General features: G+C 40.8%; 1 protein-coding gene across 1 annotated transcript; it reads right to left on the bottom strand.

The window, feature by feature from the left end:
* Window positions 1-4,823: 4,823 nt before the first annotated feature.
* Window positions 4,824-5,845, bottom strand: LOC131255054 (uncharacterized). Its single transcript, XM_058255752.1, has 2 exons — window positions 5,521-5,845; window positions 4,824-5,227 (listed from the first exon to the last, which is right to left on the bottom strand). The coding sequence occupies exons 1-2, from the start codon at window positions 5,843-5,845 to the stop codon at window positions 4,824-4,826; spliced, it is 729 nt and encodes a 242-aa protein (XP_058111735.1).
* Window positions 5,846-26,529: the final 20,684 nt, after the last annotated feature.

The raw sequence follows: 26,529 nt of genomic DNA on the forward strand, positions 1-26,529 counted from the left end.
CTTGGGGTTGTGAACACCAGCGAGGTTGGTGGAGGCTTCAGCAAGATCTTGGAAGCGGTTAATCACACCGGAGCTCCTTCGCCAGTCAGGTTTCCCCCCATTTATACTAGGTATATTTGGGCGATTTCTTCAGAAGGTAGGAAGTTATGTCATCTCTTTCATTACTGATCAATTTCTTTTACTGTGTAGGGATGGCCGATCAACCTCCTTCCGGCAAGAGAGTTCGTGTTCATTCTAACGCCGAGCTGGCCTAAAAGAAGTTGCCATCAAAGAGGAGAGTGGTCGTCCCTCCCACCGGGGTGCAAGGGATGAGCTCTTTTGGTGTGGCAGAAGGGAAGTTAAGGTTGAGCTCAAACTAGCCTGCGACCAGGCAGTCGAGCTTGGCTGCCAGCAAGAGGAGTGCTTCGGTTGCTCCTGGTACCACCACCATAAACCCGCCATCGGCCCCAGAAGTGGTCAATGTAGATCAACAGGATGCTGTCTTAGTAAGGGAGACCGTCCCTGTAACACCCCAGTTTTTAGAACCCAAGTACATGACTTGTATCCCAAAAACCTAGGAGTTAACTAAATAATAATGGTAATCAATAGAAATCAAAGTGCAAATAGCGAAAACAACCATATCATAGATATGATCCAATATCCTGGCCCACTCAGTTGGGGGCCAATTAGAAAATCTTTGAATGTAATAATTCCAAACAAACTATCATAAATGAAATCTACTAGTTGAGGCCATAATATGCAGCCGCCTCCTAATACGACTCCTCATCGTAAGGCTCCTACTTGACTGCTGCTACCTCTGGATCCACCACGAGTCCATCAGCCCTTGCATCCTCTGTATGGTTGAAAATTAATGAATGAGTGGCCAGCTCAGTGTGATCTCCCCTCAAGATTACACCTCGTCGCCCTAGACGAGAAATAACATAAAACATCCAAGCAACCCAAAACATAGTAAGTGCAGTCTTATTATGTGCATGGATGCGTGAATGCAATCATCGCCCTAGGGATGCTCATCCGTGCGGACATTGGGCTCATCACTCATGCAATCATCAACCTGGGAAAACTCATCCAATTGGACTAAATACGTACATCACGTATGATAGTGATAGACACTGGTCTGTGCCATGTATGCATGATTAGCCAAGCCATTATTAGTCCAGTTTTAATCAGCTAATTTAAATAAGCTCAAGGTCACTACAGGGGTTTGTCACCAGCATATGCCGACAGCTCGGGCATAAGTCCTATACCACCATCCCCGGCTCATGAGACTACCGCCTTAGGGTATGTATAGAGCCCATCAACACGTGACCAATCAATTCTCCATATAAGGGAACTACCATCATATGCTAACTAGGGATGAAGTATCGAAAACATTAAATGTAGCAACTAAAATGAGATGGTATGTATGGTTCAATACGAGTAAACATCGATGAGGTTAAAGGTTGTACGATTCATTCCATAATTAGGTTAGTAGAATCACTCCATAGATGGTGAGCCCCGTAAATCAATTGCCACTAATTATAACCTCCATGTTGAGGGTCTATTTTCATCACCATCTGTTCTGTTACACCCTAAGCTCGGATTCTCTTTAAATAGGAGTTCCCATAGAGAGATTTCAGCAAGATGTGACTTATAATTAATACAAACATGTGAGGATGCAATATTAAGATGTAAACATGATTCAATACTTAAAGAAAAACTTACGTATATATACAATTCAAGAGTCAGGTGCCCGTAGCTTATCAGTTCTAACATGTAATTATAGTAAACTGATCATGAGTCTAAGACATGCTTTTAGATAGAATTAATTAAATGATTTAACGAATTCCAATAACATGTGATAGCGTAAACAACTCAAATAGTCCTATGACATATCATGAATTAGATTAAGAGTTTGATCACTTCTAAAATATATATAATAGTTAATCAATGGTTAGGTAAAGCAAAAAGGGTATGTATTCAAACAACAAGTTGAAAGATCATCCACTCCTAGGATATCTTTTGCAACTATTATAGAAGACTATCCCTAATCTAGTTTAGAGATGGAAAGCTTAAGGGGAAGAAAATCGTCAACAGAGAGGTCGTAGTACGGCCCTTGATCCGATTCTCACGCATAGATAGTGGGCCCAAGTTACGCAAGTAGTTTTCTAAAGAGACCAGTTTGCATTAGACAAGAGTTCCTAAGGTTAGGTTATTTGGGATTGTTTTAAAGTGACTGGGCCCACCAGACTTTTACCATAACAGGTGGCCCAGTTTTTGGGCCCAAGCTCACCATCAACTATGGGCTGAGCTAGGCCTGTTTTGGCCTAGTTATTGGGTCCAATCTAAGCCCAAGTGGGACTGGCCCACTGCCCCTTATGGTGAGGCCACTTGCATTGTAAATGTGGTGCGGCCCACTATGATTTGTAGTAGGACCCCTCCTCACTACCCATCATGGCTGAAGACAGTGCGGTCCACTGAGATTTGAATCTCAGGTATGGCCCACTGGAATAGGCCTGTTTGAGGTCTAATCCCAGTTCCAATCATGACCCACTCTCAAGCTTCATATGGTTCGTTTGCATGGCCTATACTCTGTCTCCTTTCTTGTCCAGATATGAGGCCGAACTTGGCCCAAAATGCAGGTAGTTTAAAAGCCAATTTCGGCCTAGATCAAGGCCCAACATCTCCATCTCCCACCCACGATCCTCTAAGGGCCTGATTTTAGTTGGAATTAGGACCCATCTATTGGGACTTCTGCAGCCCCAGAATGGGCCTGATGAAAGCCTGTTCCTTGGCCCAGTTGAGGTCCTATAATCACCTGGATTATGGCCAGATTAGAGGCCCTGTTTTGGCCTAAAAATCGACCATTATTCGGCCTGGTTTTTTGCCCAAAACTGAGCTACTGTTAGGCCTTGTTTTCAGCCTGACATATCGCCGTTGTTTAGCCTATTTTTAGCCTGAATATACAGCCATTGGTTGGCCTGTTTTCATCTTGAATATACAGCCATTGGTTGGCTTGTTTTCAGCCTGAAATATAATCATTGGTTAGCCTGCTTTCAGCCTGAAATACAGTCATTGGTTGGTTTGCTTTCAGCCTGAAATATAGTCATTGGTTGGCATGCTTTCAGCCTGAAATGCAGCCATTGCTTGGCTTGTTTTTAGCTCATATCCTGCCTACCATGCTAGTGTGTCAATAGGCGAAAGAAAATGAGAAAGGTAGCTTGTTACCTGGTGGGTTCGGGCTCTGGAAGAGGACATAGTTCTCACCTTCTCTCCCTCAACTGAGTTGACCTAGAGGCAGGCCGAGTCGACCTTACAGACTTAGCTCTCTCTCTCTCTCTCTCTCTCTCCTTTCTCTCTCTCTTTTCCCTTTTCTCTCCTTGGTGCGAATCTCAAGGTCTACAGGGCCTCTATTTATAGTGATGGGAGGGAGAGCTTCAACAGTTGGAAAAACGACCCACATTGCAACAGTTGTGATTGAAGATGGTCATGCATGGGGCAAATCCAAACGCTAGGATGAATTACTAACGTTCTGATCTATCATAAAAGTAAGTTTTCAGGTTTGCTGTGGCCCATCTTGTGATCAGATCCTGGTGGGTTATCGGGGAAGATGATCTGCCTTTTAATGGCAGATCACTACCCTACATATTTCAACATGATCTGGTCCGTTTGAGCGGACCAGATGGGACCTTTGATTAGTATAGGGCCCACTTTTTGGACTCCAAACGTCAGTTTCAAATAATCTCATGAGAATTCTCGATTCTTATCATCTTCTCATGAGATGGAGTATTTCTCTCCTTGATCTTGTATCACCCTTAAGGGAAGGCTGGGATCACTCCATGTGGCCCAAGGAACGGTCAGGAGCGCGCCAGCATTTCCTTCCCAAAGAGGAAAATCTCATTTTTTTTGCTTTTCTATAGGCAAGCCTTGCTTAGATATTTTTGGAAATGGGAGAGCGTGGCTCTCCCTAGGTGATGGATGGTTGGGATGGCACGATCAGGCCGATCGTGGGCCACCCATGTAGCCACAGATCGGGCCCACATCACGGATCCTAGCCACGTGTAGGTCTTTGGATGGTTTTATTCTAAATTCTTCATTCCTTTACATGAGCTTAAAAGCCTATATCATTATGATAAGATGGGTCTCACGAGTCTAATGAACGGTTTGGATCACTCGGAAAGTGCCCATGGTGGGACACTTTTGAGTCAAAAAACCGTCAGATTTAAATGATCTGTTGGCGGGAAAAATTTGCCATTTTTTTACAAGGAGCTCGATCAAAGCTCGTTTGACCGAGCCCATTATTCCAGTGCACATGTGCACAAGCACATGGGTTGCAATGCACTCCATGTGGGATCCACTGCGATGATTGCGCCAAATTCAGTCAATCCAATCACCTTGGGAGCATCCTTTAGGGGTACCGCCCCATTTTGGGGCGGGGCTGTATGACACGTCCCAGATTCTATTTACCCTCATGACCGCTAATCTGATGGCTGGATCGGTTTGATCTTAAACTTTAATGGCTTGTTGTAGATTTAGAGCGCAATGGGTGCTTAGCTGGCTATTCACTAGCCTTTAAAGATTGATCTTTTGGGTATTACTATAGTTAGTTGATATAGAAGTATCCTGATTTAAGGTGTCTAATCAAAGTTAGGTGCATTCCAACTCTTAGAGCCTCTGATGGATGGTCTTTAATGGTGCCTGGAAGTCTCATCCTACATAACAAGTTGAAGTTGTCTAGTTAATCGATCTTGGTATTCATAGACGTAGTTTTAAGGGGTAACACCCGTATACCAGACGTATGGGGTGTTATCGTCTTATCCCCTAAAAAAATTCATCCTCGAAATTACCTATGGTGTGCTATTGAACAAGTGAGGGTATTTCTCCTTAAACTCAGCTTCTCGTTCCCATGTCGCCTCTTCTTCTCCATGATGGGACCAAAGAACCTTGACTAATGGTATAATCTTTGTCCATAGGACCTGCTCCTTATGGTCCAAGATGCGGATAGGTTCCTCGGTGTAAGAGGCGACGTCTGTAAGCTCAATCTGCTCCCAGCTAACGATGTGCGACTCATCTGGCGTGTATTTCTTCAACATGGACACGTGAAAGGCGTTGTAAATCCATCCGGTGTAGTAGGTAGCACAAGGTGATAGGCTATGGCTCCCATGCGATCTAAAATCTCGAAAGGTCCAATGAAACGAGGTGCTAGCTTCTCTTTCTGTCTGAACCTCATCAAACCCTTCATAGGCGGCACCTTTAGGAATAGATGATCGCCAGTCACAAATTCTAGGTCGCACCATCGATTATCTGCATAGCTCTTCTGTCTGCTCTGGGCTGTGCACAGTCATTTTTGGACCACGTCAATGACCTGGGTAGTAGCCTGAACAAGCTTGGGCCCTAACAAGCTTCTCTCTTCGATTTCTGCCCAACACTGAGGAGCTCGGCAAGGGCGACCATAGAGAGCCTCATACGGCGCCATGCCTATGCTGGACTGGAAACTGTTGTTGTATGCAAATTCTGTCAGAGCTAAGTGATCGTCCCAATTGCCTTGAAAGTCCAGAACGCGTGCTCTCAGCATATCCTCCAAAATCTGAATTACCCTCTCAGTTTGTCCGTCTGTCTGAGGATGGAATGTCGTGCTGAACTTAAGCTCTGTGCCCATCTCTTCCTGCAACCTCTTCCAAAAGGCAGAAGTAAACTTGGAATCTCGATCTGATATATTCTCTCGTGGAACTCCGTAGGATCGCACGACTTCCCGGATGTATAACTTCACCAAACTATCGGTAGAATTTATCGTGCGAATTGGGAGAAATCGGGCAGCCTTTGTCAACCTATCGACGAAGACCCAGATCGAGTTGTGCTTCCTCTGCATCATAGGAAGGCCAGATATGAAGTCCATAGAGATGTTGTCCCACTTCCATCAGCCAATGGCAATAGCTGAAGGAGGCCAGCGATCTTGCGATGTTCGGCCTTGATCTTTTGGCACACCATGCACTTCGCCACGAAGCCTGTGATGTCCCACTTCATGTTGTTCCACCAGTATTGTCTCTTAACGTCATTGTACATCTTCGTGCTACATGGGTGGATAGTTAATTTGGAATGGTAAGCTTCTACCATAACTCCCTTCCTCAAATTGGCGTTGTTTGGAACGCATACTCGCCCCTGATACTGAAGACTTCCATCACTACTAATTCTCCAACCAGGCATTTCCTCACTCTTACACCTTCCTTTCATCTTGACAAGCCATTCATCCTGGTCCTGAGTGGAGATCACCTATCGAACTAGGGTCGGCTCTGCAGTCAACAGAGCCACATAAGCATCAGGTTTATCGAGGGTAATCTAGATGTCGAAGTCCTGCACGAACTCCATCATCTCTCACTCCTTGATCATCAAGGTGGTTACCAGCTCGTGCTTCTTCTTTCAGCTCAGTGCATCAGCCACAGAGTTTGCCTTACCTGGGTGGTAGGATATGTCGAAATGGAAGTCTTTGAGTGTTTCCATCCATCTACGCTGGCACATGTTCAAGTCCTTCTACGTGAATATATACTTTAGGCTTTTGTGATCGCAGAACAACTGAAATTCTTCCCCATAGAGGTAGTGTCTCCATATCTTCAGGGCAAAGACCATTGCTGCCAACTCCAGATCGTGTGTTGGGTAGTTCTCTTCATGCTTCTTCAACTGCCTTGAAGCGTAAACAATTACTTTATCGTTCTGCATCGGCACGCATCCCAGCCCCAACTTTGATGCATCGCTATATACCAGGAATGTTTCTCCTTCTTGTGGGAGAGTGAGTACAGTACTGGCGCAGAAGTCAATCTCATTTTCTGCTCTTGGAAAGCTGCTTCTGTATTCTCATCCCACATAAATCGGTTCTTCTTTTTCGTTAGTTGGGTGAGTGGCCGCGTAATCCTAGAGACACTACAAGAAAACCTACTTTTACAGACGAAAATTTTCGTCGCTAAATGAGATTTTTTCATAGGTAAAATGTTTACCGATGAATTTTTTTTGTCTGTAAATTCGTCGGTAAATGCCAAGGGAAAAGGCTTTTACCGACGAAAATTTGAATCGTCGGCAATGGCATGATTTTTACTGACGAATTTTTTCGTCGGTAAAAAAATAAGTAAAAAACTTTTACCGATGATTTTTTTGTAGGTACAAATATTTTACAATACTTTTCCCTATGAAAAGTTTCGTAGGTAAAAATATTTACAAAACTTTTACCGACGAATTTTTTTATTGGTAAAAAATAAGTAAAAAACTTTTACTGACATTTTTTTCATAGGTAAAAATATTTCACGATACTTTTACCTACGGAAAGTTTCGTAGGTAAAAATATTTACAAAACTTCTACCGACGAATTTTTTCGTCGGTAAAAAATAAGCAAAAAACTTTCACCGACGATTGTTTTCGTAGGTAAAAAGATTTCACGATACTTTTACCTATGAAATTTTCATAGGTAAAAATATTTACAAAACTTTTACCTATGAAAATTTGCGTAGGTAGAAACGTGGATGAGACTTTTGCCGACGAAAATTTTTACAGGTAAAAAACGTGGATGAGACTCGTACGTAAAAACGTGGATGAAACTTTTACTTACGAAAATGTTCGTAGGTAAAAAAACGTGGATGAGACATTTACCTACGAAATATTTCATAGGTAAAAGTCTCTTTTTTCTTTTTCAATATTCCCACACAAAATTCCTGATATACACCTGTTATAATATATTCTTCCTAATATACACTTGTTATATAATATATTTCATCATATTCACATTCACATTCATCTAAACCTAAACTACGTAAATCCATCCAAACATAAACTACATTCATCCAAACATAAACTACATCTATCCAAACACAAACAATGTTATCCACATCACATTCATCCATGCATAAATATATATAAGTTTAACATCATAAATAAAATACAAAAAATTATTCATAGCCTATTTCCTGTTGGGGCTCACAAAATTCAATGTGGTGAACACATCACCGACTGTGCACACACACTTAGGTCCTTACTCATACCTTCATGGTAGATTCAAAATAGTTTCAATACAAGGTCACGAGTTCAAGTACCCATTGTGGCCGTAAGTGACTCTAGTGTGTGAGTGTGTGTTAAAAGAAAAGGAAAGAAAGAAAATGCTGATTTATCTTTTGGGTTGGGCCCAATGGTACTTGGTGATTTCTCATCAGGTAGAAATTATTATTAGTTGTTTTTAGAAATGTGAGATTAGGCCACTTATAATTATATTAACATGATAAAATGTTGTACGTATATTTGAGCAGACGCCATAAAATAAACAATCTTATGGAAAAAATGAAAAGAAGGAGAACATATGAGAGGTGATCCTTATCTCCTTTGATGGATTCAAGCTGCATGTGCTCTACCCAAATTCCTATAAGGAGAAGTTATATGGGTCTTGGAATAATGTTGGTGACAAATCCACCTTGTCTATTAATATTATCATATTGTGTTAGGACATGACTCTAAAAATGAGATAAATTTAAATCTCAAATAATCTATGCTATAAGAGATAGTGGAGATGGAAATAGATGCATTGTGATGCTTGAGTTCGAGTATGCTTGCCAACAAAGCGAGATTTTCTTGTTTGTTGCCATGTGATTGGGCTACATTATTACATCAATCAGGTTCTGGTTCAGGTTTGGGTTCGGGATCAGGTTTAGGTTTGGGTTTTCAAGTTTAGGTTAGGGAGTTAAGATTAGGATTAGGTGTAGGTTTAGGTTTAGGGATTTGAGAATACATTTAGGTTTTATATTTAGGTTTAGGTTTTAGGTTATAGGTTTAGGTTATAGTTTTAAGTTTAGGTTATAGGTTATAAGTTTAGGTTATAGGTTATAGGTTATAGGTTAAGGTTTAGGTTATAGGTTTTGATTTAGGTTAAGATTATAGGTTTAGGTTTAGGTTAAGGTTTAGGTTTAGGTTATAGGTTATAGGTTATAGGTTATAGCTCTAGGGAATTAAGAATAGGTTAAGGTTTAGGTTTAGGAAATTGGGTTCGGGTTCAGGTTTAGGTTTGGGTTTTCAAGTTTAGGTTTAGGTTTAGGTTAGGGAGTTGAGATTAGGATTAGGTGTAGGTTTAGGTTTAGGGATTTGAGAATACATTTAGGTTATAGGTTTAGGTTTAGGTTATAGGTTTAGGTTATAAGTGTAGGTTATAGGTTTAGGTTTAGGTTAGGTTATAGGTTAAGGTCTAGGGAATTGAGTTTAGGTTATAGGTTATAGGTTAAGGTTTAGGGAATTGAGTTTAGGTTATAGGTTATAGGTTAAGGTTTAGGTTATAGGTTAAGGTTTAGGTTTAGGTTATAGGTTTAGGTTTAAGTTAAGGTTTAGGTTTAGGTTATAGGTTTTGGGATTTGAGAATAGGTTTAGGTTATAAGTATAGGTTTAGGTTAATGTTGTAGGTTATAGATTTAAGTTATAAGTTTATGTTAATGTTGTAGGTTATAGGTTATGGGTTATAGCTTTAGGGAATTGAGAATAGGTTAAGGTTTAGGTTTAGGAAATCAGATTCGATATCGGGTTTAGGTTTGGGTTTTCAAGTTTAGGTTTAGTTTAAGGAGTTGAGATTAGGATTAGGTGTAGGTTTACGTTTAAGGATTTGAGAATACATTTAGGTTTTAGGTTTAGGTTAAGGTTATAGGTTTAGGTTTAGGTTTTAAGTTTAGGTTAAGGTTAGGTTATAGGTTATGAGTTTAAGTTATAGTTTATAGGTTGTAGGTTAATGTTTAAGTTATAGGTTTTGGTTTAGGTTAAGGTTATAGGTTTAGGTTTAGGTTATGGGTTTTGGGATTTGAGGATAGGTTTAGGTTTAGGTTTTGGGGTAGATCCAAAGCTCAAGTGGACCTCGAAACGAATTGGGGCCACAAAAGTTTTCGATCAAGTTGATATTTGTCTTATTCCTTCTTCAGGTCTAGGTCTGTGTGAACTTACCAACAGGTTGGATCTCAAATAACCACCATCGTGGGTCCCAGGAAGGAATCAATGGTCGAGGGCGTTGTCCCCACCATGATGTTTAGTTTTAGGTGTAGGTTTAGGTTTAGGGTTATACTAGGGTTTGCTTCAACAATTTCGAGCTAATACATAAACACGGCCTGTCCAAATCGCTAGGCCACTCCAATGTTGTCCATAGGAAACGGACAGCTTTATCATAGTCATAACAGCGGTTCCCACCTTCTACGGACCCCCGCTCAACATCTGGATAGCTCCGACACATATTCGGGTCTGCTTTATCAATTTCGAGCAAATACATAAACATGGCCTGTCTAAATGGCCAAGCCACTCCAATGTTGTCCATAGGAAGTGGACAGCTTCATCATAGTCATAACAACAGTTCCCACCTTCCCAGGATCCCCGCTCAACATCCACATTGCTCTAACGCACATCCGGATCTGCTCTATCAATTTCGAGCTAATACATTTAAAAGTAACATAAAAGGTAAGTAAAGTAAGAAACATCCATATAAAGATATTGAGGGGAATTACTAGTGTATCTATATTCCTTCTATGTACTAGGTTGATTTTGAGTTAATTATGACCAAGATGTTGATATTTCATTATATGTGATGAGGGTTGCATTACTAGTGTATCTATATTCTTTCAAAGAGATCACTTGGACGGTTATGGATCACCAAATGGCAAGCCAACACATGTACAATTTGCTGGTCCTAGTAAAATTAATTGACTGAACATTGTGTATTTCCTCTATTCAAAATGGTGTACATTAAAACAATTCTTAGAATAAACTCAAAGTTTAGTGGGCTTAGAATTTCTTTTCTCCTGCCTTCCAATTTCTCCTTCATATTAGAAAGAGACTCGAATTGAGGATCATACGAAATATGTAGTTGATTCCCAAGGAAAACAAACTCATCTAGTTTCCTCTTTGTAAACCTACAAAAATTAGGCCACATATTCAAATACACCATGCTATGGCCCTACTTTCACAGTTGAATACTCCAATGGCCACATAATGGAAATTATGAAGAACAGAGGTATATTTGTTGCATTTTGAATCTGTTGCACCTTATTGAAAAAAAAATGTGCACTATTCAATTAAATAGCCCAAATTAGATGCTAGAATATGTTTTAAATAAAAATTCATTATGAAAGAAATTCAAATATTCCAAACAAAAAGTAAAGATGGATGAGGGAGAAATTTTTAAATCAAATGGTCCTAAAAAATGGATTAAAACAATCACTTCATGACTATGAAAAATCAATGCCATTAGCAAATATCACACACCCAAAAAAAGAAAAAAGACATTGCCTGCATTTAAACTAAGAGACGCTTCACATATGTTAGGAGGCAAGCGTGTCTAATCAAACCAGGGATACCAAAGGTTACACATTTTGTCTGAAAGGAAATAGATTTTAGAAGTACGCAGTTCAAACAACCCAAAAACCTGATATGCAAATCGCAAACCGTTGGGATTCACTCCTAATCTAAACAGTCAAGAAATTCAACATGATTTCAAAAGGGGGGATGCTATTATCCTCACTCATTCATTTAGTTTTCACCGGTAATTGTCTCAAGTACAATTTTCTGCTTTTATGGAGTTGGAACTCTCAACACCTGTATAAAATGACACTGACAAAGGCCCAACTTGTTGTGTTGCGATAATTTCAAATGGACTTAATGTTAAAAATGAAACAAGATTAGTTTTCAGTAAATTCTTGAAAATTGGGATCATTTCATGCATTCTTTGATGATTCTGATATCTTATTACTTGTAATTGCTTCATATTCAAGAATGATGAAACTTGTAACCATGTGCAAGAAAAGTAAGCACCAGAAAAGGGAAAAACAAGTAAAATCAGGTTTGACAATGCTAGAAGCCAAGTCTATTTGACAAAAGTGAAATAAAAGTTGATGTGGAATTCCGAACAATTGTAGTGAGGAATGGTTAATTGATTCAAATTAACATATCATGCAACATACTTTTCTAGCTCACGTTTGATGTCAAGTACTGCTTCTTTGATAGCAATTACCTTATAAAGGCACTTGTAACTGAGTCAAGGGAAGAGGTTCTCCATTTGCTACACGGATCTACCACTCTACAAGGTGTTGGCCAACAATCATCTCAATTACAGGGTGCTCAGCCTATGAATATGTTTAACCTCGAAAATAATCACCTGGTTGAGAGTATTGGAAGTACTAGTGGATGTCTACTGCTTGTTAGATGAGCTGGTAGAGACAAGTGCACCTCTATAAAATCACCTATGAATGGCAGTTGATTCCACCTCTGTAAATGTAGAAGGGAGACCCTGGATTGGGACCATCCACCTAATCTAGTCCTGCTTTGCATGGACCATGGCTAAAAGCATCTAGCTAGTAGGACAACCTGAGTCACATTAGTGAACAGTTGCATGTTGATAAGACGATTCAATTTTGAATAAATAAATAACAAAACCATATCAAAAAAGACATTTTAATTTCTATTTCATACATTAGGAAAACATGGTACAAAAAATATATAAGAAGCTAGGCATAAAAAAGATTACGTGGGGCTGTAACAGCCATTATGAAAAAAAATGGCCACTAGGGTCCATTACAGGGTTAAAACAATTTTTTTTAACAAAATATAGGAGGCTGTAATAGCCGTTACAATCATTGTTACTATTATGGAATACCTTGATATCCCATATCCATCCCTGACTGTGGGCCCACCTTGATGTATGTGCATTACATCTGTGTTGTTCATCCGTTTTGAAAGATTATTTTAGGGCATGATCAAAAAAATAAAGTAGATCCAAATCTTAGGTGGACCACACGTCAATGTGACCAGATGCAATTCCATCACACCTAATCCCTTCTAATCCCACTGCCCAAACACGCCCTAAGTAATTTCGAAGTGCCTATGTATCAATCCCCAAATCCCTAAATCGGTATTGAGATTGAGAGAGATTAAGAGAGAGAGAGAGAGAGAGAGATACCTCACTGTCATGAGTGACCTTCAACCAAGCTTCAGATAGAGAGAGAGAGAGGGCATGCGTGGGTAGGGCGTTCGGTAACGGACTGCAAGAGAGATCAGAGAGAGGAAGAGAGAGACAAATAGAGAGAGGAGGGAGAGGATGCGAGAGAGACAGAGAGAAGAGAGGGTGGAGAGATCAGAGAGAGAGGAAGAGAGAGATAGAGAGCAAGAGGAGGGAGAGGGTGTAAGATAGAGAGAGAGAGAGACAGAGAGAGAGAGAGAGACTGCCGCTCGGGCGCGTGGCTTAGATAGGTTGAGTAGTGAGTTGGCTACTGAAGTGACGTCACCAAGTTCTGTGGGCCCCACTATGATGTATGTGTTGTATCCACACCGTCCATCCATTTTGAGATATTATTTTAGGGCATGAGACAAAGAATGAGGTAGATAAAAAGATGTAGTGGACCTCACCACAGAAAACAGTGGGGAGAGTGATTCCCATCGTTGAAACTATCTTAAGGCCCACCATAATTTTTATTTGAAATCCAACCTGTTCAAAAGTTAAAAAAGACATAAAATAAGGTAAAACACAAATATCAGCTTGATCTAAAACTTTCATGGCCTTTAGAAGCTTTTAATGGTGGGTGTCACTGTCCCCACTGTTTTCTGTGCTGGGGTCCACTGGAGCTTTTGATTTATCTTTGAATATTGCCCTAAAATGATCTCTCCAAATAGATGGAAGGTGTGGATATAAAATGTACATCATGGTGGGGCCCAAAAATGAGAGGTATATAAATATCAGGTGGACCACACCACATGAAAACAATAGTGATTGGATATCTATCATTAAAATCCTTGTAAGGCCCACTGTACTGTTTATTTGGCATCCAATCTGTTTATTAGGTCATACATGCCTAGATGAAGTGGAAAAACAAAAATCATCTTGATCCAGAACTTTTATGGCCCCCAAAATGTTTTAAATGGTTAACGCTCATTCAACACTATTTCTTGTAATGTGGTCCATTTCAAATTGGGATATGCCTCATTTTTGGTCTCATGCCATAAGATGATCTTTAAAAATATATGGATGACATGGATTAAACACATACATCATGGTGGGGCCCACACAGCACCAACCACCAGCCATTGGATGGTGTAGGGGGAAGAACCAATCCGTTCCCCTTATTTGTGGTATGGTCCACTAAATCTTTGGATATGATTCATTTTTTGGATAATTCTATAAAATGATCTCGAAAAATGGATGAACTGTGTGGGTTGATCCCAAATTTTTGGTAAATCCAAAACTCAAGTGGACCATGCCACACAAAACAGTGTGGAATAATGATTTCCACTGTTGATACCTTCCTTGGGCCCACAGTAATGTTTATTTGTCATCCAACATGTTCGCAATATCAAAAAGATATGAATGAAGGGAAAACACAAACATCAGCTTGATCCAAAACTTCTATGAATGTTATTTTTAATGGTGGATGTTCAATCCCCACTTTATAGTCCACTTAAGCCTTGGACCCGCTCCATTTTTTAGTTAATATCTTAAAATGATCCGAAAAAAGTGTTGAATGGTATGAAGAATGTCAATCCATGACTTGGGTGAGCCAAGAGCTTAAAAATAAAGTTAATCCATGACTTGGGTGGGCCACACCACATAATATAATGGAGAGGGGTTTCCTTAAAACATTCATAATAATATAGTGGGCCTCCTTAAATGTGATTCACATATCTAACCCACTCATTATGTGTGTCCCACTTGGATGAGGGGTCAGACTAATTTTCAACTGCATCCAAAACTCATGTGGGCCCCACCAAGTGCTTTTATATTTTTTAGGATGTCTTCAATTAGTTTTAGATGGTATGGCTCACTTGAGTTTCGTATACATATGATTTTTGAGATATCTTATGACCTAAAGGGGATACATCAAATCCACGGTGTTGATGTTCGACACACATCATGATGGGGCCCACAAAACTTACTAACATCAATTCTTAGGTTCTTACGAAGTCAGTTCAGTAAGTTAGGTCATAATTTTGACCAGAATATTTGGCCCGTTTTACATGTCTGGTCCATTCACTCTATTTTACTGATCATTACCCTCAATTTGACTAGTTACTTGCCCCGATCATGCTACATATGAGAAAGATACTGGGCATACAAGATTGATCAACAATTTGAGTGAATTTTTATTTAAACATCTGAAGTTATTTACTGACAAACATCAGCTTGATCCAAAACTTCTATGGCCTCCAAGAAATTTTAAATGGTAGAGGTTCAATCACACTATTTCCTATGGTGTGGTCCACTTGAGCTTTGGATATGCTTCCTTTTTGTTCTTTAGACCTCAAATTATTTGTTAACATGGATGAATGGAGTGGATAAAATAAATAAATAATGATGGACCCCACAGAGTTTACTCTAGTAAGGGTAACGAGTAACTTACCTAAATGTAGTGGAGAATGGTTTCCTTAAAACATTCATAATCATATATTGGGCCTGTGTCATGCCCCAAACCCGGAGATCAAACTCACAAGAATCCTGATCGCTGAATACGGTGCCGACAGCCTCCGTAGTACCCCATTCTCGGCTTCTAGTGCTCATACACCAGATTTTGATCGTGGGATCCTACAAGGAGGACTTTCCAATGTACATTTATCTTGTAAGAAGTGTAACCACATGTTTACCCAAATCACAAAGGCAACATCATCATCACATATCCACTAATATAAACTTTGAATATAATGTTAAAAGGAAATACATATGTAAAATAAAATAAAAGCTCCAAAAGACAGCTGCACACTCCAAGCTCGACGCTGTTGCAACCTAATGCCACCTGCACGTATCTATCGTGCATAAGCTTATAAAAAGCTTAGAGGGTGAGGTAAGTGTGTGAGCAGTATATGCGTGCTCAGAATGTAATATCAGAGAAATGAAGATACTGATAAGTCCACAAACCATACAATATCAAAGTAAGCAGAAATATTGACAAGTCCATGAGTCATACAATATCAGACACGCAATCAAATCAGATATGAAAATTAGGAGTCAAAAGAGCCAAATATCAGATGCCGAGGGTACAATGCAATATGTAATTCCTGCTAAGTTCGTCTAGGCCATATAAGTGTAGAAACATAATAACCTAAAATGTCATATGCCGAGGATGTAATGCAATATACAATATGTGGTGTGAATAAAATGACCAAGTTGTAGTGTGAAGTCGGGATAATAATACGTGGTATCACAGGTTATGGGGCCTATCACAAAGGACTTCTATCCAAATCGGTCTCATACCTAAATTTGGATAGATAGACTCAATGTGGTAAGCTCCTGATCTCAGGTTAGTCGCATGCCCCAATCGAAATCCTGGCCATTGCGAAAGTACACATAACAATAGTTGCGCACTACCAGCCTGAGTGGATAGTGAGTAAATGAATGAATGAATATAATACTGAGTATGTAACTCATGCTCTACAAATTAGTACTGTAAATCTCTAGGATCATTACCGCGGTCAAGTACACTTTACACCAGCTTGCCGCCTCATCAAGCGCACAACTGGGTGTGGAAGAGACCTCACTATCTGCCTAGCCAGTAGTCAGCGAATAGCTACCCGGCACATTGATAGTGGACCCATTCACGAGCTGGTCAAACTCAGCCTAGCTATGCCTACTCCCTCAGGTGGGTAAGGCTACACCCCCTCCCAACCGATTACGACACAGTGGGTGACACGGCCTACTAGTATATGGCCCTCATGTGCTCATATATATCCACTCGGTCTTGATGATGGGGTGTCCTGTGGTACCAAGAGGGATTAGAAATTTTCACCCAGAGCCATCTATGGCAGCCCGATGCTAATAACATATTTTAGGTGTCCCATCTGGCCATCCACAATATGCCTGTGGAGGTTATGACCCTCATGTCGCTAGGGCGTACAGTTATCACTATCACACAATACAAGATGTATGAGTCATGCAGTCCAATCATGCACCAATCCTGCGCATACAGTGCGCTCATGTAGGATAACTCCGCCTATCAGGGAGTCTCATAACAACTTGCCCACTAACATATGAAATGGTCAACCACATCTCATAACAAACATGCAGATGATGCGTATGGGCATGTATCATGATGCTATGCTGTCACTTATTTATAAACGGTATCAATAACTGACATTGACAATCGACCTCGATAATGTAGACATTTAACCAAAATTGCCCTCAAGGAATGACCCATATAGAGCCTAACATATAGTAAACTCATGGCCTCACTCAAGAGCCAAATATACAACACCATGGACCTCACTCTAGAGCTTAATACACATCACGATGAGCTTTTTACATGGACCTAACATACATCACAATGGACTCCATCGCCTGGCCCTCGAATGAAGCACAATGGGCCTCATATACATCACATTAGGCCTTAAACATGGACTGAATACACATCACAACGGCCTCAAATATGGGCTGCATATGCATCACATTGGGCCTCAAACACATGCCGAATACACATCACAATAAACCTCAACTACGGGCCGCATATGCATCACATTGGGCCTCAAATACAAGCCGTATATACATCACAATGGGCCTCAACTACAGGCCGTATATACATCATATGGGTCTCGACAATCAGCCTCGTCCATTAAAATCGACCTCGACAATCGGAATCGGCCTTGACAACGGAATCGGCCTCGATAATCGGAATCAATAATCAACCTTGATAATCGGAATCGGCCTTAACAATCAGAATCAGCCTCAATAATTGGAATCGGCCTTAATAATCAAAATCGGCATAACAAAGGGTCTAAGGGAAGGTCGCAATGTAGACATTCAACCATCATTGCCCATGAATGTGGACATTTAACCAACATTGCTCGCAAAGAGTGTCCCACATAGGGCCAAATATATAGTAGGCTCATGGCCACATACAAGGGCCTAACTTATATCACAATGAGCCTCCCACACGAGCTTAATATACATCACAAATGGCAACATCCCCTGGGCCTCAAATATATCACAGTGGCCTCTTGCAAGGGCCTAATGTACATTAGGATGGGCCTCACCAAATGGGCCACATATACATCGTATTAGGGCTCGCTCATGGGCCTCAAATACATCATAATGGGCCACAACCCCTGGGCCCTAATTACTTCACAGTAGGTCGCATCAATGGGTTTCAAATACATCATAATGAGCCGCATCACCTGGGCCTCATGAACATCAAGTGGGCAGCATCGCATGGGCCATATATACATCTCAATGGGCCGCGTCACGTGGGTCGCACCAGTGAGCCTCATATACATTAAGTGGGCCTCAACATATGGGCCGATCCATCTACACCATTCATCTATTTTTGGAAATCATTTAAGAGCACTATCCAAAAAATTTAATCATAATGGAAGATCATCTGGACCATACTACAAATAGTAGGGGAGATAATGATTTGCACTGCTTAAAATTTCCTGGGCCCACCATAAGTTTATTTTCCAATCTATTCATAAGGTCACAAAGACCCGAATTAAGAGGGAAATCAAATTTCATATGATCCAGAGTTCCTGGAACCCCAAACGAACTTCAATGGTAGGCGTTCGACCCTCCATTGATTTTTGCAGTGTGGTCCACCTGATAGGCAGATTTACCTTAACTTTTGTCTTAGGACTTAAAGACGAGCTCACCATATGGACGGATGGTTTGGATGTATCACATACATCATGGAAGGGCCCATAGATCTTGCTGACGTCCATACGGGCGGACGGTCTTGATAAAACCCATGCATCATGGTGCAATCCTCGTGATGGATGGCTGGAAAGTCATCAGCATCAAGGTGGGCCGCTTCAGCAGTCTGGACGACGTGGCTTAAACATATACATCAAAGTGGGATCTCTACCGTCCCATACAGTGGACGGTGGAGATGAACAGTCTGGATATTACACATACCCCGAGATCAGACCCTCTTGCTGACGTCACCACAGCAGGTGGGTGGAACCCAAAGAGTTGCTGATGTCAAAGCAACAATCACATAGCTGGTGCGAGGTTCACTAGTCAATCCGCTTCTATCCACATCCTGGATTGGATGGTTGGATGGCCACATATCAAGGTGGGCCCCACCGTCCACTGGATGGTGTGGACGACACACACATCACAACCGGACCCATGATTTGGACGGTCTGGATGGCCCACGTACAGACGACATGGATGGTACATCAAGGTAGGTCACACGTGCTGGATGCAGCGTGTCCGCAGGTGGGTCCCATGCAAATGGACCGATGGTGTGGATGCCATCCACACAGCCGCTGGGTCCCATGTCAGCAAGGGTCTCTGGTACCTGTGACGTCAGTACAACAGCAATATAGCTGTTGTACGATGCACAACGGTAGAGGTGGGTCCCACGTAGGGCCCACCATATCATGTATATAAGAATATATATATATATATATATATATATATATATATATATATATATATATTATTATATTATTATATATTATTATTATTATTTTTGGTTAACTGGCTAATACACTCCACGGTTGGTTCAAACTTTACACTGAACGCACACGTTTAGCATCCCTGAATGCTAGACGGTATGGATACAACATAGGCATCATGGTGGGTCCCACATGGATGTGGCCCATCTGATTTGTATCAATATGATATTTGCATTTTCCCTACATCCAGGCCTGTGGGTTATGGGATGCTAGGTAGCCCACTCGATGGACAACTTGGATAATGTGCATACTTCAAGTGGGTCCCATCCGGGTGGGCCACATGGCCATATCATCACTAAATAAGAATGAGAGAGAGAGAGAGAGAGAGAGAGGAGTAGCGGAAGGACCCCGCCACTATGGGTCCCTCTTAGATACAAAACATACATTAAGATAGGTCCCACCTCATGTGGGCTCTCAAATAGAAAATAGAGGAAATGAAATATACTCTAACCTACAAATCACCCACCTTTGATCTTCTTGGACTTCTTCTTCCATCAACGCATCTTATAGCGTCGGGGGATGCATTTCAACGGTGGAGATGATCTTTGGATGGTGGGATCGGGTGGTAGGGAGGTGGGCCACACCTAACTTCTCCATGGAAGCCATGGACGTTGGGTGCTTTGGTTACTTGGTAGAATGAGTAGAAAATGAGAGAGAGAGAGAGAGAGAGAGAGAGAGAGAGAGAGAGAGAGAGAAGAAGAAGAAGAAGTAAGGAGAGAGGGATGGGAGGAATGGGTTGACTTCGGGGATAGGAGAGAAAGGGGAGTCATGCTTTGTTGGTGGGAAAGTTATGGGCTAGGTACTTGTACTTTGATTGATTGATGTGAGGGGTTGTAGAGATTCCCTTGAAATTCGCAACGCGCGATGTTTTTCTTGAATTGCACGCGGGCCCACATCTCCTGGCATGGGTATCACCTCGGCGCGTAATACGCGGCATTGGAACCGTGGCGACAACGCGATCGCTAGAGTATAAGTTTCGGGTCAAGCCAACTCTAGAATGCGAGATACAACTCAGGATCGCACGCAATTGTTGATAATAGATCGCGAGTCGTCGAAATTTGGCAGGGAGGACCGCGTAAGTCTATAAAACGGTATGGGCTAGGATACGAGTCTTATAGCCTACCTAAATGTGATTCACATATCCAACCCACTCATTATGTGTGTCCCACTTGGATGAGGGGTCAGACAAAGTTTCAACTGCTTCCAAAACTCATGTGGGCCTCCACCAAGTGCTTTATATTTTTTTACGATGTCTTCACATAGTTTTAGATGGTATGGCTCACTTGAGTTTCGTATACAGATGATTTTTGAGATATCTCATAACCTAAAGGGGACATGTCAAATCCACGGTGTTGATGTTCGACACACATCATGATGGGGCCCACAAAACTTACTAACATCAATTCTTAGGTTCTCACGAGGTCAGTAAGTTGGGTCACAATTTTGACCAGAATATTTGGCCCATTTTATATATATGTTTGGTCCATTCACTCTATTTTACTGATCAATGCTCTTAATTTGACTAGTTACTTGCTTCAATCAGGTCACATATGAGAAAGATATTGGGCATACAAGATTGATCAACAATTTTAGTGAAATTTGATTTAAACATCTTCGTTATTTACTCTTCAATCTGAACTGATTAGATTGTCCACAAACAATTAAAGGTTCAATTAGTGGATATGCCAAATAATTTAGTAATTTTATTTTTCACAGATAAATTTCAATTTCCATTTAAAAATAACTTCTTCCTTTTTTCAAAATGTATATTTTTTTTCCTCTTTTAACAAAATATCAATTTTATTATAAAATATTTCAAAAAAAAAATTTAAAATAAAAATTTTGAGTTTTTATTTTCAAAATCTCAAAAATTTTCTCATATTTTAATTTTTCTCAAAAATTTCAAAATGCTGATTTTTTTTTTCTTCAAAAGCATTATTTTGTTCTCAAAATTTTTCTTAAACATAATTAAAATTTCTAAACTTCTCAATATTCTTTTTCATGTGATATTAGAAATCATTTAAATATTACCTTTTAATTATATATATATATATATATATACACACACACACACACACACAAACACATTTTGGCATGGCCAATATATGATTATGAATGTTTTATGGAAACCTCTCTCCACTACATTTAGGTGAATTACTTGTTACCTTTACCAGAGTAAACTCTGTGGGGTCCACCATTATTTATTTATTTTATCTACTCCGTTCATCTATGTTAATAGATAATTTGAGGTCTAAAGAACGAAAAGGAAGCATATCAAAAAAATGAATCATATCCAAAGATTAAATGGACCACACCATAAATAAGGAGAACAGATTGGCTACTCCCCCCAATGGCTGGTGGTTGGTGCTATGTGGGCCCCACCATGATGTATGTGTATCATCCATGCCGTCCATCTATTTTTAAAGATCATTTTATGGCATGAGACCAAAAATGAGATACATCCCATTCTGAAAAGGACCATATTATAGGAAAAAACATTGAATGAGTGTCAACCATTAAAAACATTTTGGGGGCCATAAAAGTTTTGGATTGAGATGGTTTTTGTTTTTCCTCTACATCTAGGCCTGTATAACCTAATAAATAAATTGGATGTCAAATAAACAATACAATGGGCCTTGGGAGGATTTTAATGATGGATATCCAATCACTATTGTTTTTCGTGGGCCACCATGATGTATGTATTGTATCCACACCTTCCATCCATTTGGAGAGATCATTTTAGGGCAATATCCAAAGAATGAGTTAAATCCAAAGCTCCAATGGACCCCAACATAGAAAACAGTGGGAAAACAACGCCCACCATTAAAAACTTCTAAAGGCCACAAAAGTTTTAAATTAAGTTAATATTTGTGTTTTCCCTTATTTCATGTCTTTTTAAACTTTTGAATAGGTTGGATTTCAAATAAACATTATGATGGGCCTTAGGATAATTTCAACGGTGGGAATCACTCTCCCCGCTGTTTTCTATGGTGGGGTCCACTACAAATTTTTATCTACCTCCTTCTTTGGCTCATGTCTTAAAATGATATCTCAAAATGGATGGACGGTGTGGATATAACACATACATCATAGTGGGGCCCACAAAAATTGTTGACGCATTTGAAATTGTTGACGCCCTAATTCATCTCTCTCTCTCTCTCTTGTGCACAGCCGATCTCCTCTCTCTCTTGCTATCTCTCTCGCACCCTCTCCTCTCTCTCTGTCTCTCTCGCACCCTTCTCGTCTCTCTCTCTCTCTCTCTCTCTCTCTCTCTCTCTCTCTCTCTCTCCCTCTCACTCACACCCTCTCCCTCCTCTCTCTATCTCTCTATTCCTCTCTCTTCCTCTCTCTCTGATCTCTCCACCCCACCGTTGCCGAACACTTTACCCACGCATGCCCTCTCTCTCTCTCTCTGAAGCTCAGTTGAAGGCTAGCTCATTGACGACAACGATGTATCTCTCTCTCTCTCTCTCTCTCTCTCAATCTCTCTCAATCTCAATACCGATTTAGGGATATGGGGATTTTGGGATTTTAGGGATTTCGGTGCAGTCTAAGATGACGATTTGGGTATTTCATTAGGAGTAAGTTCAACTTGAAAGCTCTATAAGAACAAAGATAGGACCTAGACATGAGATAGTATGGTATACACGGCCCATACTTCATTAATCTGAGCAGTTGGTCTATTGAGTCCAACCATGGATGGACCATGGCTCAAAAATACAGAGAAGATTTGCAAGGTTGTATCTAGTCAAAGGTTTGGTCAGCCCACTTGCCACTATAAGACGGCCCATATACACACCAACCCTAGCTGCCCATATGCTCCAACTGTCTAAGATCCAAGTCGTCCATCTAATGGTTCTCATGGTGTTGATGCCCCTGCTCACGTATCATCCAGTCCACAGTGCTAGAAACATATTGATGGCTTATAAAAACCTGGCTAAAATTCTTTGGCTATCAACTGGTTTCGTAGATAATAGCTGAACTGATTAGCAGATAGTCTCAATTTTTAGTTGAGGGCATCTGCACAATGAGATCTGTCTAATGGATGGCTTATATCTCATAAGCTTGGGGTGCTCCCTTGTAGACGTATGGTTACAAGGCTCTTCTGAGAAATATTCTCCAAAGATCCCTTTGAGAATATGGGATAAGTTCTCACATACTTTGAGCTTTATATGTCTTGTATTTGTAATTTGTAATGATGCTCTCAAATGATCACCAAATTCTGTGAGTCCTGTAATGAAGTATGTGTTACATCTAAGTTGTTCATCTATTTGACGAGCTTATCATAAGACATGAGTTAAAAAAGAAAAAAAGAAAAAAAAGAGGATAAATTCAATGATCAAGTGCACCACCATAGTGTAAAAAGAAGTGAGGGCTTGAACATCTACCATTGAAACCCTACTTGGGTAACGGAAGTTTTGAATGATATATATATATATATATATATATATATATATATATATATATATATATATATATATATATATATATATATATATATATATATATATATATATATATTACACCGTATTACACTCTTCAACCAAACTATAGGCAACACGAGATGGGGCCTGCTAGTTGCACGGTGCCCCATTCTCGACTCCTAGCACCCATTCACCAAGTTCCGATCCTGGGATCCCACGAAGAGGATTTATAACATGAATCTGAATTAAATAAGAGCATCCCTAAGATCATAACATAGTAGCCACAGATAGTAACCATAGGAACACATCACAATCCACTAGAAATTAAAACTTATATAGGTACATGGCTCAAAGGGGAAATACATAGGCAGAATAAGGGAAACTCCAACAGGTCCTCGGCATGCTCCAAAAGCTCCTTAGCTACTGCAGTTGCTTAGAATCACTTACACACATCAATCATGCATAAGCTTATAGAAAGCTTAGAGGACGGTGTAAGTATGTGTAATACCAGTACCGGAAAGAAATATCAGAGAATGCAGAAGCTCGGTATGAACCATGAACATTATCAATGCCACTAGCCATACCAAGGTTAAGCTATGACAATCATGAATGCAACAAGCCATATTAAGGCTATGCAAGGAAATATATGAGTACTGGGTGTCATACCGAGACGATGCATAAAAGGCCTATAAAGCCAACGCCAATGCAATGCAATACATGCCAGTCCTCATATCATCCACAAATCATATACAATTCCACTATAGGGAAACCACCGGGGTCAAGTACACTACCGGCTTACTGCCGCTTTCCAAGACCCGTACAGTCAAGTGAGCATAAGAGACCTCACTACCCGCCTGTGGACAACCAATTACCAAGAGGCACGACGGTAGCAGACTCACTCACAAGCTGGTCAGACTCAACATAGCTATGCCTACTCACTTAGGCGAATAAGGCCACATCCCATCTCAACCGATCTCGTGACAGTGGGAGACGTAACCTAACGGTATAAGGCACTCGGGCGCTCATGTTTTCCACTCGGTCTCGGCGTTGAAGCGTCTTCTTGGTACCATGAAGGTTTTGGAGCTTTCATCTAAGGACATCTTAAGTGTCTTATATGCTCAAGAGATATTTTCGGTGTCCAATACGGCCATCCACGATACTCTTGTGGAGGCTACAACCCTGATGAAAGGGAAAATATAAACCATGTAATGAAATGCCAGATGTATGAATCACGCATACCAGTCATGCATCAGCTCCAAGCATCCTATGTGCTCAAGAGGGGAACTTTATCCCTCTGGAAAGCCATAATATATTGCCCAATGGAACAACCATGACTACACACACACAATGCCAACCATGTACACAATGAAGGATATGGGTCATGAAGATGAACAAGATGCGCCATGCGGCAATGTATGATGTCGTACTCTCCACCTATCCAAGAGGGAACTAGGTTTAGGTACTTTGACGAATTTCCATAAGGAATCAACCTCTAGTGGGCTCCTGATAGTCTGAGGTAGCCCACAAGGCTAACGAAGGACAATGACATGGGCCTAAGTAAAAGAAACGGGCCTAGCTAGGGTTTATGGTGGACCTTTAACCACTCATAAAAGTAAGTGGGCCTACCTTGGGGCCACCAATGTGGACATTCAACCACTATTGTCCCAAGATGGTAACACATCACTAATCGATCACGGATCAAGGCCCAAGGCCCAAATATCACCATGAATAAGAAATGAACAGCCATAACATTCCACATACATTCATATTAGGCCTCAAATAAATGGCCCAAGGCCTATTCAATACATAGGTCCAAAGGACAACATACATAGCCCAACCCATATGCAATACTACGGGCCCATAAGGGAGGTTAGGGCCCAGAAAAAGGGTCACCAAATCCATATTTTTGTGGTGGGCCTAGTGGGCAACCCATTACCCCAACCATATGGGCAATAATCATGTTCTAGCCAAGCAAGTTGGGTCTACATTATAGCCCAAGGATATAGTTGATTTGGTGAGCAACCAAGGGCCCAACCACTCATATAATCCAGCCCACTAACCCAACACAATATCATGGGAATATAGCCTAAGAGTCCACTGGGCCTATCTAGAAAGTTCCAGCCCATTTGGGCCTAAAGAGTCCAAAAATCTTATTACATACATGGACCCAAATAACTCAACTATGGTGGGCCTCAAGAGTGCATTAATTAAGCCGAAATTTTGGGGATTAAAGGTATGAATTTATCCCTCCAAAGTCCTCACAATATGGTGTGCTCCCCTCCTTAAAACTTCAGCCCAAAAGCCATGTACATTTATAACATCTTGCTGGATTTTTATTCCACCAACTTAATGGGCCTGCTGGAACCCAGAAAATGTTCATCTGATTGGGACATGAGTCCAGGTAATCCAACAATAAATTCAGAGCGTCCCACCACATAGGAGTGAACCCAACAACACAAAGAAGTAGGTGGGCCACACTACTAGACCAAAGTCCAGTAGCAACCCACCATGGGCGTCCCATAGTTGGGCCTGGGCGGTCCAATGGACTGGACACCCAACCCTATACTAATGCACACAGTGGGCCCCACCTTGGATGTTCCAGACCAAGGTGGGCCACGTCCAAGTGGGTCACAAAGTGGATGGACATGTGGATAAAATACAACATCATGGTGGGCCACAATCCAGGTGGACGACCAGCCTTGCTGGA

Source organism: Magnolia sinica, chromosome 9 (assembly GCF_029962835.1).
Source record: "Magnolia sinica isolate HGM2019 chromosome 9, MsV1, whole genome shotgun sequence".
Classification (NCBI taxonomy): Eukaryota; Viridiplantae; Streptophyta; class Magnoliopsida; order Magnoliales; family Magnoliaceae; genus Magnolia; species Magnolia sinica.

What these genes read in the sequence shown, in the direction of transcription:
- LOC131255054 (XM_058255752.1), bottom strand. Translation starts at nt 5,845, where the DNA reads ATGCAGAGGAAGCACAACTCGATCTGGGTCTTCGTCGATAGGTTGACA. An exon ending in ACGCGTTCTGGACTTTCAAG is followed by an intron (nt 5,228 to 5,520) that starts GCAATTGGGACG and finishes CTATTCCTAAAG; the next exon opens with GTGCCGCCTATGAAGGGTTT.